The following is a 14,445-nucleotide window of genomic DNA, read 5'->3' on the forward strand; positions in this document are numbered from 1 at the left end:
AAATTACAAATCAAACACTCTAAACTGTAAAGTAACTGACAAATATAAAGGTTTGGTTAACACTGACAGAAAAATCACACAGTATCATGAAAGCAAAGGTCCATATTGTATTCTTTATCTCTGTCATTTTGACCCATGCTGAATTAAGCTTAATTTCTTTATCAACTAACCTATAAAAGATTTCTGATGTTTCGAGGCACTGTCTAATTGATTTTGGGAATTTTCCTTTTTGAAGACACACTATCAATTATAAAGATGTATATTTTTACATTAATTTTCAAAGGATGTTTAGAAGCTGAACTTAGGAAAAGTTCCACTCTTGTAAAAATTAGTACCAAGAGAACATAGTTCATTCTGTTATTATACTTTTTGTTCTTTGAGATTCCTAGGTCCAGTGATGTCATCTTAATCACTGACTTACAGAATTTACCACTTGCTTGCTTTGTAAGGCACTGAATACATGTTTACCAAATTAATGAAGTAATATCACTTTCTCTTGTATTAGATAAAGAACACATTAATCATGGCATGGGGCAATCAGACATTCACCTCTGATTTCATCCTTCTGGGAATCTTCAATCACAGCCCCACCCACATCTTCCTGTTCTCTTTGGTCTTGGTCATCTTCATAGTGGCTTTCATGGGAAACACTGCTATGATTCTCCTTATCTACCTGGACCCCCAGCTCCACACCTCCATGTACTTCCTCCTCAGCCAACTGTCCCTCATGGACCTCATGCTCATCACCACCACTGTACCCAAGATGGCCTTCAACTACTTGTCTGGCAGCAAGTCCATTTCTGTGGCAGGTTGTGCCACACAAATTTTCTTCTATACATCACTAATTGGCTGTGAATGTTTCCTGTTGGCAGTCATGGCTTATGACCGCTATATTGCCATTTGCCACCCTCTAAGATATCCCAATCTCATGAGTCCCAAAATTTGTGGTCTTATGACTGCATCTTCCTGGATCCTGGGTTCTACTGATGGTGTCATTGATGCTGTAGCTACATTTTCCTTCTCCTATTGTGGGTCCCGGGAAATAGCCCAGTTCTTCTGTGATTTTCCTTCCCTGCTAATCATCTCATGCAATGACACATCAACATTTGAAGAAGTTCTTTTCTACTGCTGTATAATAATGATTATTTTCCCTGTAGCGGTAATCATTGCTTCCTATGCTCGTGTTATTCTGGCTGTCATTCGCATGGCGTCTGGTGAGGGTCGCCGAAAAACTTTTGCCACGTGTTCCTCTCACCTCATAGTGGTGGGAATGTACTATGGAGCAGTTTTGTTCATGTACATGCGGCCCACTTCAGATCGTTCCCCCACCCAGGACAAAATGGTCTCTGTCTTCTACGCCATCCTTACTCCCATGCTGAATCCCCTGATCTACAGCCTCCGCAACAAGGAAGTCGCAAGAGCATTCATGAAGGTATTAGGGAAGGGCAAGTCTGGACAATAAATTGCTTAATTATTTTCATGCTTTGCTAAGTTCTCTTTAGTGTCCTTCTTTCCATTCTGATTTTTTAAAATGGTGCTTATTATGTATACATTTTTGGAAAAGCACATTCCTGGGCAACAACACAATCCTTTCATTTTAAAGAAAATTATTTCATTTGTTATTATTTTCATTTAATTAAGTTATAACTACATTTGTGGCCATTTCTTGAATAAGGACAGTATAGGTGGACTGAAAGGTTCAGGAATTTTTTGGCATATATTCAGGTAACAAACAAACTTTCTTTTCCCCAGGTTGTAAATCCAAAACAGTATTCATTCACTTTTGAGTCATTTTGGATGAGGATTTGTTACTGGGCTTTTTACATTTACTTAGTGTGTTATGTTTCATTATTATTCTTTTTTTTAAGATTTTATTTACTTATTTGACAGAGATAGAGACAGCCAGCGAGAGAGGGAACACAAGCAGGGGGAGTGGGAGAGGAAGAAGCAGGCTCATAGTGGAGGAGCCTGATGTGGGGCTCGATCCCATAACGCCGGGATCACGCCCTGAGGCAAAGGCAGACGCTTAACCACTGTGCCACCCAGGCGCCCCTTCATTATTATTCTTAATTTTTACTCCTCCAGACTTGCAGAATAAAGCAATATAACACTTCAACCCAGATGATGTTTTTATATCACACCTTTAATTTTGTGCATCACAAAAGTGTAACTTTTACTAACAGTCTCAGGTTCAACCCCTTTTTAAGTTGTTAAGACCCACCTAAGCTCCATGCATGGACTCAATGAGGAAATAGTTTTACTATTCAGAACCAAAGGGACTGAAAATTTACCAGTGTCCATCAATACATCAATAAAATGTATAAGTAATAGGCACTGATACTTATACATTCTACCAATGATAAAAGGTTATATTGAAATTCAGGATACAGTTATTTTTTTTCTGTTTTCTAGGAGAAATATATTATTATGTAATAGTAAATATAAAAATTTTATGACTCTATTGCTGCTATATTTTCTTCCATAGAAATAATGCAATCTCCATCGCATTGTCTTTATTGGACTATTGAAGCACAAGTGACTCTAATTGGTAAATAATCATACCAGGCAGGAATATCTCAATCTGGCTTTGAGGAGAGAGAGATTGGTAGCCATTGTTACTGTGGTGTGGATTTTCTCCTGTCCCCAGTGAGTACACAAGGTGTAATGGTCCAACCATTCAGGTGGGAGTCATGGCCAAAGGCTGTTCCACATAGCCATTAGGTTTAATTTGATGTTATCCAATTCATACCTGGGTATTACAGTAAGTCAGTGACAAACCAGTCACTCTCCATTAATATGATAGAATGACTACACAATCCCAATGGTATTCATCTGATGTTTCTGGTACATTTGGGTTGATTCTGTTTAGAGTGACTTTTCTGCTCCAAACATGGGGATTTCCAGGTACTCAATTGCCCATAACCCACAGCAAAACACATAAACCCATCCCAAATCTGAGCAGTTACCCATTGCTCTTATGGTGGAGTTTCCAGGACTTTTTAAATAAACAAACTGATGGACTGTTTTTTGAGTTTATCTGAGAGAAAAAAGAACACCCATTTCCAGTGTCATCAATAGTGTGAGCCCCAGGCTAAGTTTCTGAGTCAGTATTGGCAACACCAGATGAACTAGCAGCATTATATTTAGCTTATTCTTCTGTAATGTACTGTTTAAAGACCTTCCAGTCCATTCGCTAAAGTGATATACTTACACTGACAATTGTGATGGGATTGCCAGGGACAGCTTCCCATATACCCAACAGTTGTGGTGATATTTTAGGTGCTTGTCCCATTGATGGACATCATAGGAGCAGCAAAAGTCTAAGACTGAAAAGACATTTAGTAGGACCTTCTTTGTTAAGGTCTTCCCCTTGTACAAGAATTACACTTATGCCCTACTATTTTGATGTCAGTGTCGCTGCAGCTTTAAGAATTCGACTTCTGCAAATCACAAATATTGGCTGGAGAAGACAGCACTGTCATACATGAGGAGATGGATTGAGGGTGGGATATGTCAGACCCGGACCCCCACCTTCTCTCCTCCTTCAACGGTGCATGTTCCATTTTAGGGTTAGTGAGTTTGCATAGGTTTGGCTTGCAGCAGGACAATGGGATCCCAGTGGAGACTAAGCAGCTCCCCCTCACCCAAATGTATGAATTAGCTCACTCATCCTGTGGGGATGTCCTATTGCAAATTGCAGTAGACAAGTCCTTTTCCAAGTGTGATGGGGCTTGGTGTTCTCAGTAGCATTGCACATTGATCCATGGTGAGAGTTAGGGCAATAGATGATTTTTTATGACTTCCACACATTTATGGTGTTGGACTCCTTGGCATAGGTTCCCAGTCTGTCATATTGGGCACAGGCCCTACATACTGTGATTCAAATGTATTAAAGCCAGGATTAATTCTTTTTTTAAGATTTTATTTATTTATTTCAGAAAGAGAGAGAGAGAGAGAGAGCACACAAGCAGGGGGAGTGGCACACAGAGGGAGAAGTAGGCCCCCTGCTGGGCAAGAAGCCTGACACCAGACTCCATCCCAGGGCCCCAGGGTCATGACCTGAGCCGGAGGCAGATTTTTTTTTTAATATTTTTTTTATTATATTATGTTAGTCACCATACAGTACATCCCTGGTTTTTGATGTAAAGTTTGATGATTCATTAGTTGCGTATAATACCCAGTGCACCATACAATACGTACCCTCCTTACTACCCATCACCAGCCTATCCCATTCCCCCACCCACCTTCCCCTCCGAAGCCCTCAGTTTGTTTCTCAGAGTCCATAGTCTCTCATGCTTCACTTCCCCCACTGATTCTAGGAAGATAGGTAGGAGAAGAAAGGGATAAAGAAAGGGGGGTATTCAGAGGGGGGAGTGAAGGCAGATGTTTAACTGAGTCACACAGGTGTCCCAAAGCCAGGGTAAATTCTTTAGTCAATTTGGACAAGGTGGTTTTACCTGTTAACAATATAATTTGTTGCTTTAATATTTATTTTTCCTCCTACCAATCCTACTAATTGTGGGTTGAAGGGGAGATGGAACCTCCATTCAATGCCAGACTCCTTTTTTCAGATTTGCACATCATGACCTTTGAAATGTAACCTCCAATCACTAGCAATTTGACAAGGGTATCCATACACAATACTTGATTTCTTTAATACCTTAATGGCAGCCTCATTTACACAGCATCAGAGGAAAGCTTGCGTTAGGCCAGATGCAGTGTCCACACAAACCAAGGCATATTTAGAACACTCACTCAGAGGGAGGAGATGAATATTATCTATTTGCCAAATCCTCACCAGTTGGGAACTCCAGTGATAGGCCTCAGATTCTTTTGAGAGCTGCTCCAGACGTTGTTTAGAGCACACAGGACAGGACGTTACTACATTAACCAAGTCAGTGCACTTCCAGGGCAATCCAACATCCTTGGCAATATGCCATTCCAATGGAGCACTGTAGTGGCCACTCTTTCTATGCATCCAATATGTTGTATCTACTGCAGGGTCAGTGGCTAAAACTTCAGCTTCCAGATTGTCAGGGGGTGTTAGTGCCTTATGAGCTGGGGCATGAAAAACTGTAAGGTCTGCCTTAGGCTCTTGCAGATGGACCCAAAAGTCTTTCCACATATCCTGACCATATAAGATCTGATTTATAATCATCCAGTCCTTGGCTTTCCATTGGCTAACCCCAAGGATTAATTCCTTTAACAGAGGTCAGTTGTCAATGCAAAGGGTTAATGGCCAGGGTCCACTGGCTGCTATGGTTTGATCTTGTTTCCATCCAGATGGTGTTAGTGTTGAGCTGAATAGTGACCTTAGTCCATGCGGCTGTATCTCCTCTACTTCACCCATCTGTATACCATGCATTAGTGGAAATTTTCCCTGCTCCCTTTTTACAGGCTTCAGGGGCCACCACAGGAATAGAGGTGAGGGCATCTATATACTCCACAACATCTAGTAGTGCCTACCTTCTTAGAGACAGTGGGCTGGTGGACAGGGCACTCCTCTGCTAGCAAATACGCATGACTTAGTCAAAGTGGGAGTTTGAGCCATGGCAGAAGTGGGTCAATGAAACATATCTTCCACCCACCTCTTGAGAGACAGGGAAGTTCTCACTGCAATGTGGTGTTGTTCTTTAGTGAGAGACTCCACCTGGATGTATGGTGTGTACAGTGCAAGAACCTGTTGTTCTGTGGGGGTATATCAGATTTCTGTCCCCTGCCTGAGCTGAGACAAGAATCCTAGGGGTATTTTCTCCTTCCATTATCTCTACCACAGTGTCCAACCCATACCTTCTGGAGTCACAGATATATGTAACTCAGATGGGAACCCTGCTTGGGAGATGCCCAGAGCTTCAATCTGCTTCACTAGTATTTTTGCCTTTTCAAACTTTCAGCCTATTGCTCTCATCCTCAGCCTCACACATTCCCTTTATTTATCAGGCAAGATAAGGAATGGAGGTACTATGCTATGTTGGTACTGACAGGTCTCCACAACCGCCAAATCCCTACAAACCCTTGCAACTGTTTTGTGTTCTTAGGGGTTAGGTAGGCTTGCACATTTTCAGTCACAGTTTTGGGGACAACATGAGTCTTACTCTACCAGACAGCTCCTCAAACTTTATGTTATGGCCCTGAGCCTTGAATTTTCTGTGGGTTTACTGCCATCCACTCCTTCACAGATGCTCTGCAAAGCCTGCAAGGTGTTGCAGCAGAGGCAGAGTTCACATGTTAACATTATATCCTCAATAATTTCATGGGCCTATTTCACTGGTGTGGGGAGGGAGGACAGGGTCTCAGACTACTATTTCATGATATGTGGTGTAACTGTGCAGGTAACCTTGGGCAAGTACCTTAAAGGTCCATTTTTGCCCCTCTCATATAAAGGCAAATTGATCTTGTGACTCACTGGCCATGGGCACACTGAACGAAGGCATTTGTTAATTCCAGCACAGCATGATATGCTCCTCAGATCCAAATAGGACTGTATCCCTGAGGGCTCTAATGGAGAAGGCAAGGCATCAGGGATGATAAGGGCAGATGAAAAAGTCTAGGGGTGCCTGGAAGGCTGTCAGTTAAACATGTGACTTGTGATTTCTGCTCAGTCATGATCTAATTAATCATGAGATCAAGCACTGTGTTGGCTCTATTCTCAGCAGGGAGTCTGCTTGAGATTATGTCCCCCCCCACTTGTGCTCTCTCTCTCTCTCTCAAATAAATAGATAAATCTTAAAAAAGAATGAAAGAAAGAAAAAGTCTGAACTGTGGCTCAGGTTTTTAAGATTTTCCATAAACCAATAAACACAGAGTTAGATTGTCAGTCTACCTGTTCAGGCAGTATCCTTGTAGAAACGAGATCATACTACATTTGAATCCAGGTTAGTCTTACTGGACCCTTCACAGCTGGTTGGGATAGTTTTTTGGCTTTTTCTCATATTAAGGTTTGGACAGTATGGGGCATGTCTTCTTTGCTGTCAATCACCATAATCTTCTCATCACTTTCCAAGGATTTCCATGTCTTAGTGTCCCAATCAGGCTTAGTCACAAGCACCTGGGCCTTAATCCATGGTAGCTTGTGTCACCCTTAGCTTTACAAAACAGTGTGCTACAATCTCTAACATATTCTGATCCTCCACCTTGTCTGCCAGCCCAAAAGCCATCAGGCTAGTAGACACTCTCATGTCCTTTTCTAATCTTAGCTTGTCTTCTAATTTCCTAACACAAGCTTCAGCCTAAAATTAGGCATCAGTCAGTGGACAGATGGGCTGCCCATAATAGAGGCCAGCGCACTGCAGCTACCATATACTTATTTTCCCTGCCACAGTGTGCAATGCATAGTTTCTCTAACAGGCATAGTAGACGAGCTGTTTTTTGGTGTCCCCATAGTCATGAAGTAGTCCACAAGTATGTAACACACGGGTTGCCCATCCCCACATATACTTTGATGGCCACCTGGGACTTTCCCAGGTTTGGCTCATTCCCAAGGCTTATTTCTTTGATCTCTTGGCTGGCTCACCAACTGTTGGTCTGCAACGTTCCTGAGTGCTTCCAAGATGTAATCTACAACAGGCTCCCTCCATGCAGAGGGCGGGGAGTGACTGAAGAAAGAGGTAGAACACTCCAGATTGGTAGGTGACATTTTTAATAATGGCAAGGAGATCTTTCATATGAGGCTTGTCTTAGGCAACAAGACCGATTGAACCCTGCACCCACCCTCCAAATCTCAAATGCTGAAGAAGAGGCCCTAACTGGATTCAGCTATATGTAACATGCAGTTGTTTTCAACACCACATTACTATCTCAAATCTATTTTCTTGGAGTACCCTCTGGAAATGAGAAAGGCACATTTCCAGGATGGGGGATGGGTTAAAGATCCTCCACATGTCCAGATCTGGAACACGGGTTAATTGCAGTCACATATTTTTGATGTCTTTTCCCAACAGAAATTATCATGAAGAACTTCCAGGATGGTGAACCTGTGGAGACTGGAGAGTGGTTTGCCCTTTGCTGATACGCACTTCACTGAAAATCGTGGGTAGATTCTGATTATTAATCCCAATTAAAAGAGTCATGAATAGATATAAGATCTAGATCCCCAGTATTATGCCACAACAGCTTGTCCTGGCTTGATGCTTCTTCTGTTAAAAAGCAATTCCACGATCCTTGGAGTTAAGATGGCGGAGGAGTAGGAGACACCGTTTTCAGCCGGTCCTCCGAGTCGAGCTGGATAGGTACCAGACCAGCCTAAACAACCACGGAACCAGCCTGAGACGCAGGAAGACGCATCTGGATCTCTACAAATGAACATCTCCAGCGCTGAGTATTGAGGTACGAAGCGGGGAGCCATGAAACTGTGCACAGATATCGGAAGATAAACGGAAGGGGGAGGGAGCCACCGCGTTTGGGCACCGGGAAGCGGTAGCCACTTGCACGGGAGAGCGGGCGGGCTCGTGGTCGGCACCCACAAAACAGCAGACTGAGACCGTGAGCCGGGTGCGCGCGCCACCAGGCATCTCGCGGAACACCGGAATCCCGGTGCGCTCACTGGATCCAGACTGAGACTGGGAGATCCGGGAGCGCGCGCGGGGCGGCTGGCGGCTGGCGGCTGGCGGCTGGCGGCATTAGAAACACAAAGGACAGAGACGCGCCGGCCCTGGAAGTGAGGGCTGGGATGCCGGGTGTGGGGCGCACATCCCGGGATGCTGCAGGGTTGAGCAGCACCAACAGAAACAGAGTTAAAGTGGCCAGAACATTAGTAGAGAACGGGCCGCAATCCCTCTGTTCTGTGACAGAGGCTGAAATTTGGCCGCTGCTGCTCTGACTCTCAGAAGAGGCACAGCAAACCGCCAGGGAAAGCCGCCAGAGAACAAAAGCCTGGAAATACCGGCTCAGGGAGTGCCCATCCCCATCCCCCCTCACAGGGGACACGGAGACTCTACCCAAACATGGCTGCCTGAGTATCGGCGCGGAAGGCCCCTCCCCCAGAACACAGAAGGCAGGCTGAAAAATCAAGAAGCCCACAACCCGGACGCCTGGGTGGCGCAGTCATTGAGCGCCTGCCTTCAGCTTAGGGCGTGATCCCGGCATTCCGGAAAGGAGTCCCTCATCGGGCTCCTCCGCTGGGAGCCTGCTTCTTCCTCTCCCACTCCCCTGCTTCTGTTCCCTCTCTCGCTGGTTGGCTGCCACATAAATAAATAAATAAAATCTTTAAAGAAGAAGCCCACATCCCTAAGATCCCTATAAAACAAGGGGCACGGCCTGGGACCCAGTCAATAATTTGGGCTCTGGAAACCCCGCAACCTCTCTTCATCAGAATGACAAGAAGGAGAAGCCCCCCCCAGCAAAGAAAAGACAGTGAGACTGTGGCCTCTGCCACAGAAATAATGGATATGGATGTAACCAAATTATCAGAAATGGAATTCAGAGTAACGATGGTCAAAATGATGAGTAGAATTGAAAAAACTATTAACGAAAAGGTTACTGAGAATATAGAATCCCTAAGGACAGAAATGAGAGCGAATCTGACAGAAATTAAAAATTCTATGAGCCAAATGCAGGCAAAACTAGAGGCTCTGACGGCCAGGGTCGCAGAAGCAGAGGAACGGGTTAGTGAATTGGAGGATGGGTTAATAGAGGAAAAAATGAAAATAGAAGATGGTCTTAAAAAAATCCACGCCCACGAATGTAGGTTACGGGAGATTACTGACTCAATGAAACGATCCAATGTTAGAATCATCGGCATCCCCGAGGGGGTGGAGAAAAACAGAGGTCTAGAAGAGATATTTGAACAAATTGTAGCCGAAAACTTCCCTAATCTAGCAAGGGAAACAAACATTCGTGTCCAAGAGGCAGAGAGGACCCCTCCCAAGCTCAACCATGACAAACCTAAACCACGTCACGTCATAGTGCATTTCGCAAATATTAGATCCAAGGATACAGTATTGAAAGCGGCCAGGGCAAAGAAATTTCTCACGTACCAAAGCAAAAGCATCAGAATTACGTCAGACCTGTCTACACAGACCTGGAATGAGAGAAAGGGTTGGGGGAGCATATTTAAAGCTCTTTCAGAGAAAAACATGCAGCCAAGGATCCTTTATCCAGCAAGGCTGTCATTCAGAATTGATGGAGAAATAAAGACATTTCAGAATCGCCAGTCACTAACCAATTTCGTAACCACGAAACAAGCCCTACAGGAGATATTACGGGGGGTTCTATAAAAGTAAAAAGGCCCCAAGAGTGATACAGAACAGAAAGTCACAGCCAATACAAACAAAGACTTTACTGGCAACATGGCAACATTAAAATCATATCTCTCAGTAATCAGTCTTAATGTAAATGGTTTGAACCATCCCATAATACGCCACAGGGTTGCAGATTGGATAAAAAGAAATGACCCATCCATTTGCTGTCTACAAGAGACTCATTTCAAACCCAAAGATGCATTCAGACTGAGAGTAAGGGGATGGAGTACAATCTTTCACGCAAATGGACCTCAAAAGAAAGCTGGGGTAGCAATAATCATATCAGATAAATTGGATTTTAAACTACAGACTATAGTTAGAGATGCAGAAGGGCACTATATTATTCTTAAGGGAAGTATTCAACAAGTGGATATGACAATTATAAATATATATGCCCCCAACAGGGGAACAGCAAGATACACAAGCCAACTCTTAACCAGAATAAAGAGACATATAAATAAAAATACACTAATAGTAGGGGACCTCAACACTCCACTATCAGAAATAGACAGAACACCCTGGCAAAAACTAAGCAAAGAATCAAAGGCTTTGAATGCCATACTCGACGAGTTGGACCTCATAGATATATATAGAACACTATACCCCAGAACCAAAGAATACTCATTCTATTCTAATGCCCATGGAACATTCTCAAGAATAGACCATGTTCTGGGACACAAAACAGGTCTCAACCGATACCAAAAGATTGAAATTATCCCCTGCATATTCTCAGACCACAACGCTCTGAAATTGGAACTCAACCACAAGGAAAAATTTGGAAGAAACTCAAACACTTGGAGACTAAGAACCATCCTGCTCAGGAATGACTCGATAAACCAGGAAATCAAAAATCAAATTAAACAATTTATGGAGACCAATGAGAATGAAAATACAACAGTCCAAAACCTATGGGATACTGCAAAGGCAGTCCTAAGGGGGAAATACATAGCCATCCAAGCCTCACTCAAAAGAATAGAAAAATCTAAAATGCAGTTTTTATAATCTCACCTCAAGAAGCTGGAACAGCAACAGAGGGACAGGCCTAATCCACGCACGAGGAAGCAGTTGACCAAAATTAGAGCTGAAATCAATCAAGCAGAAACCAGAAGTACAGTAGAGCAGATCAACAGGACTAGAAGCTGGTTCTTTGAGAGAATCAATAAAATTGACAGACCCCTGGCAAGACTTATCCAAAAGAAAAGAGAAAGGACCCAGATTATTAAAATTATGAACGAAAAAGGAGAGGTCACGACGAGCACCATTGAAATTGGAAGGATTATTAGAAATTTTTATCAACAGCTATACGCCAATAAACTAAGCAATCTGGAAGAGATGGAATCCTTCCTGGAAACCTATAAACTACCAAGATTGAAACCGGAAGAAATTGATTCCTTAAACAGGCCAATTAATTATGAAGAAATTGAGTCAGTCATAAACAACCTTCCAAATAACAAAACTCCAGGCCCGGACGGTTTTCCTGGGGAATTCTACCAAACATTCAAAGAAGAAATAATACCTATTCTCCTAAAGCTATTTCAAAAAATAGAAACAGAAGGAAAGCTACCAAACTCATTTTATGAGGCCAATATTACCTTGATCCCCAAACCAGGCAAAGACCCCATCAAAAAGGAGAATTACAGACCGATTTCCCTAATGAATATGGACGCCAAAATCCTCAACAAGATACTTGCTAATAGAATCCAACAGTACATTAAAAGGATTATCCATCACGATCAAGTGGGATTCATACCTGGGATGCAAGCGTGGTTCAATATTCGCAAATCAATCAGCGTGATACGTCATATCAACAAGAAAAGACTCAGGAACCATATGATCCTCTCAATCGATGCCGAAAAAGCATTTGACAAAATACAGCATCCTTTCCTGATTAAAACCCTTCAGAGTGTAGGAATAGAAGGTACATTTCTCAATCTCATAAAAGCCATCTATGAAAAGCCTACTGCAAATATTATTCTCAATGGGGAAAAGCTGGAAGCCTTTCCCTTAAGATCAGGAACTCGACAAGGATGCCCACTCTCGCCACTATTACTCAACATAGTACTAGAAGTCCTTGCAACAGCAATCAGACGACAAAAAGGGATCAAAGGTATTCAAATTGGCAAAGAAGAAGTCAAAATGTCTCTCTTTGCAGATGACATGATACTCTATATGGAAAACCCAAAAGAAGCCACTCCCAAACTATTAGAAGTTATAGAGCAATTCAGTAACGTGGCAGGATACAAAATAAATGCTCAGAAATCAGTTGCATTTCTATACACGAATAACGAGACCGAAGAAAGAGAAATTAGGGAATCCATCCCATTTACAATAGCACCAAAAACCATACGTTACCTTGGAATTAACTTAACCAGAGACGTAAAGGACCTATATTCTAGAAACTATAAATCACTCTTAAAAGACATTGAGGAAGACATAAAAAGATGGAAAGATATTCCATGCTCATGGATCGGAAGAATTAACATAGTTAAAATGTCCATGCTACCCAGAGCAATCTACACTTTCAATGCTATCCCGATCAAAATACCAAGGACATTTTTCAAAGAACTGGAACAAACAGTCCTTAAATTTGTATGGAAACAGAAAAGGCCCCGAATCTCCAAGGAACTGTTGAAAAGGAAAAACAAAGCTGGGGGCATCACAATGCCAGATTTCGAGCTGTACTACAAAGCTGTGATCACAAAGACAGCATGGTACTGGCACAAAAACAGACACATAGACCAATGGAACAGAATAGAGAGCCCAGAAATGGACCCTCGGCTCTTTGGGCAACTAATATTTGATAAAGCAGGAAAAAACATCCGGTGGGAAAAAGACAGTCTCTTCAATAAATGGTGCTGGGAAAATTGGACAGCTACATGCAAGAGAATGAAACTTGACCACTATCTCACACCATACACAAAAATAAACTCCAAATGGATGAAAGACCTCGATGTGAGACAGGAATCCATCAAAATTCTAGAGGAGAACATAGGCAACAACCTCTACGACATCGGCCAAAGCAACCTTTTTCATGACACATCCCCAAAGGCAAGAGAAACAAAAGATAAAATGAATTTATGGGACTTCATCAAGATTAAAAGTTTCTGCACAGCCAAGGAAACAGTCAGAAAAACTAAGAGGCAGCCCACGGAATGGGAGAATATATTTGCAAATGACACTACAGATAAAGGACTGGTATCCAAGATCTACAAAGAACTTCTCAAACTCAATACACGAGAAACAAATAAACAAATCAAAAAATGGGCAGAAGATATGAACAGACACTTTTCCAATGAAGACATACAAATGGCTAACAGACACATGAAAAAATGTTCAAAATCATTAGCCATCAAGGAAATTCAAATCAAAACCACACTGAGATACCACCTTACGCCAGTTAGAATGGCAAAAATAGACAAGGCAAGAAACAACAATTGTTGGAGAGGATGTGGAGAAAGGGGATCCCTCCTACATTGTTGGTGGGAATGCAAGTTGGTACAGCCACTCTGGAAAACAGTGTGGAGGTCCCTTAAAAAGTTAAAAATTGAGCTACCCTATGATCCAGCCATTGCACTACTGGGTATTTACCCCAAAGATACAGACGTAGTGAAGAGAAGGGCCATATGCACCCCAATGTTCTTAGCAGCAATGTCCACAATAGCTAAATTGTGGAAGGAGCCGAGATGCCCTTCAACAGATGACTGGATTAAGAAGTTGTGGTCCATATATACAATGGAATATTACTCAGCTATCAGAAAGAACGAGTTCTCAACATTTGCTACAACATGGACAGCACTGGAGGAGATAATGCTAAGTGAAATAAGTCAAGCAGAGAAAGACAACTATCATATGATTTCTCTCATCTATGGAACATAAGAACTAGGATGATCGGTAGGGGAAGAAAGGGATAAAGAAAGGGGGGGTAATCAGAAGGGGGAATGAAACATGAGAGACTATGGACTATGAGAATCAAACTGAGGACTTCAGAGGGGAGGGGGGTGGGGGAATGGGATAGACCGGTGATGGGTAGTAAGGAGGGCACGTATTGCATGGTGCACTGGGTGTTATACACAACTAATGAATCATCGAGCCCTACATCGGAAACCGGGGATGTACTGTATGGTGACTAACATAATATAATAAAAAATCATTAAAAAAAAAAAAAAGAAATTATCATGAAGAGAATAACATCCAGGGTGCAGATTTA

At 42.5% G+C, this 14,445-nt stretch overlaps 1 protein-coding gene across 1 annotated transcript; it reads left to right on the forward strand.

Annotated features, from left to right (window-relative positions):
• Positions 1-523: 523 nt before the first annotated feature.
• Positions 524-1,462, forward strand: LOC113261436 (olfactory receptor 2M3-like). The gene has a single exon (XM_026507561.2). The coding sequence runs from the start codon at positions 524-526 to the stop codon at positions 1,460-1,462; it is 939 nt and encodes a 312-aa protein (XP_026363346.2).
• The last annotated feature ends 12,983 nt before the right edge of the window (positions 1,463-14,445 follow it).

Source organism: Ursus arctos, unplaced genomic scaffold (assembly GCF_023065955.2).
Source record: "Ursus arctos isolate Adak ecotype North America unplaced genomic scaffold, UrsArc2.0 scaffold_5, whole genome shotgun sequence".
NCBI classification, from domain to species: Eukaryota; Metazoa; Chordata; class Mammalia; order Carnivora; family Ursidae; genus Ursus; species Ursus arctos.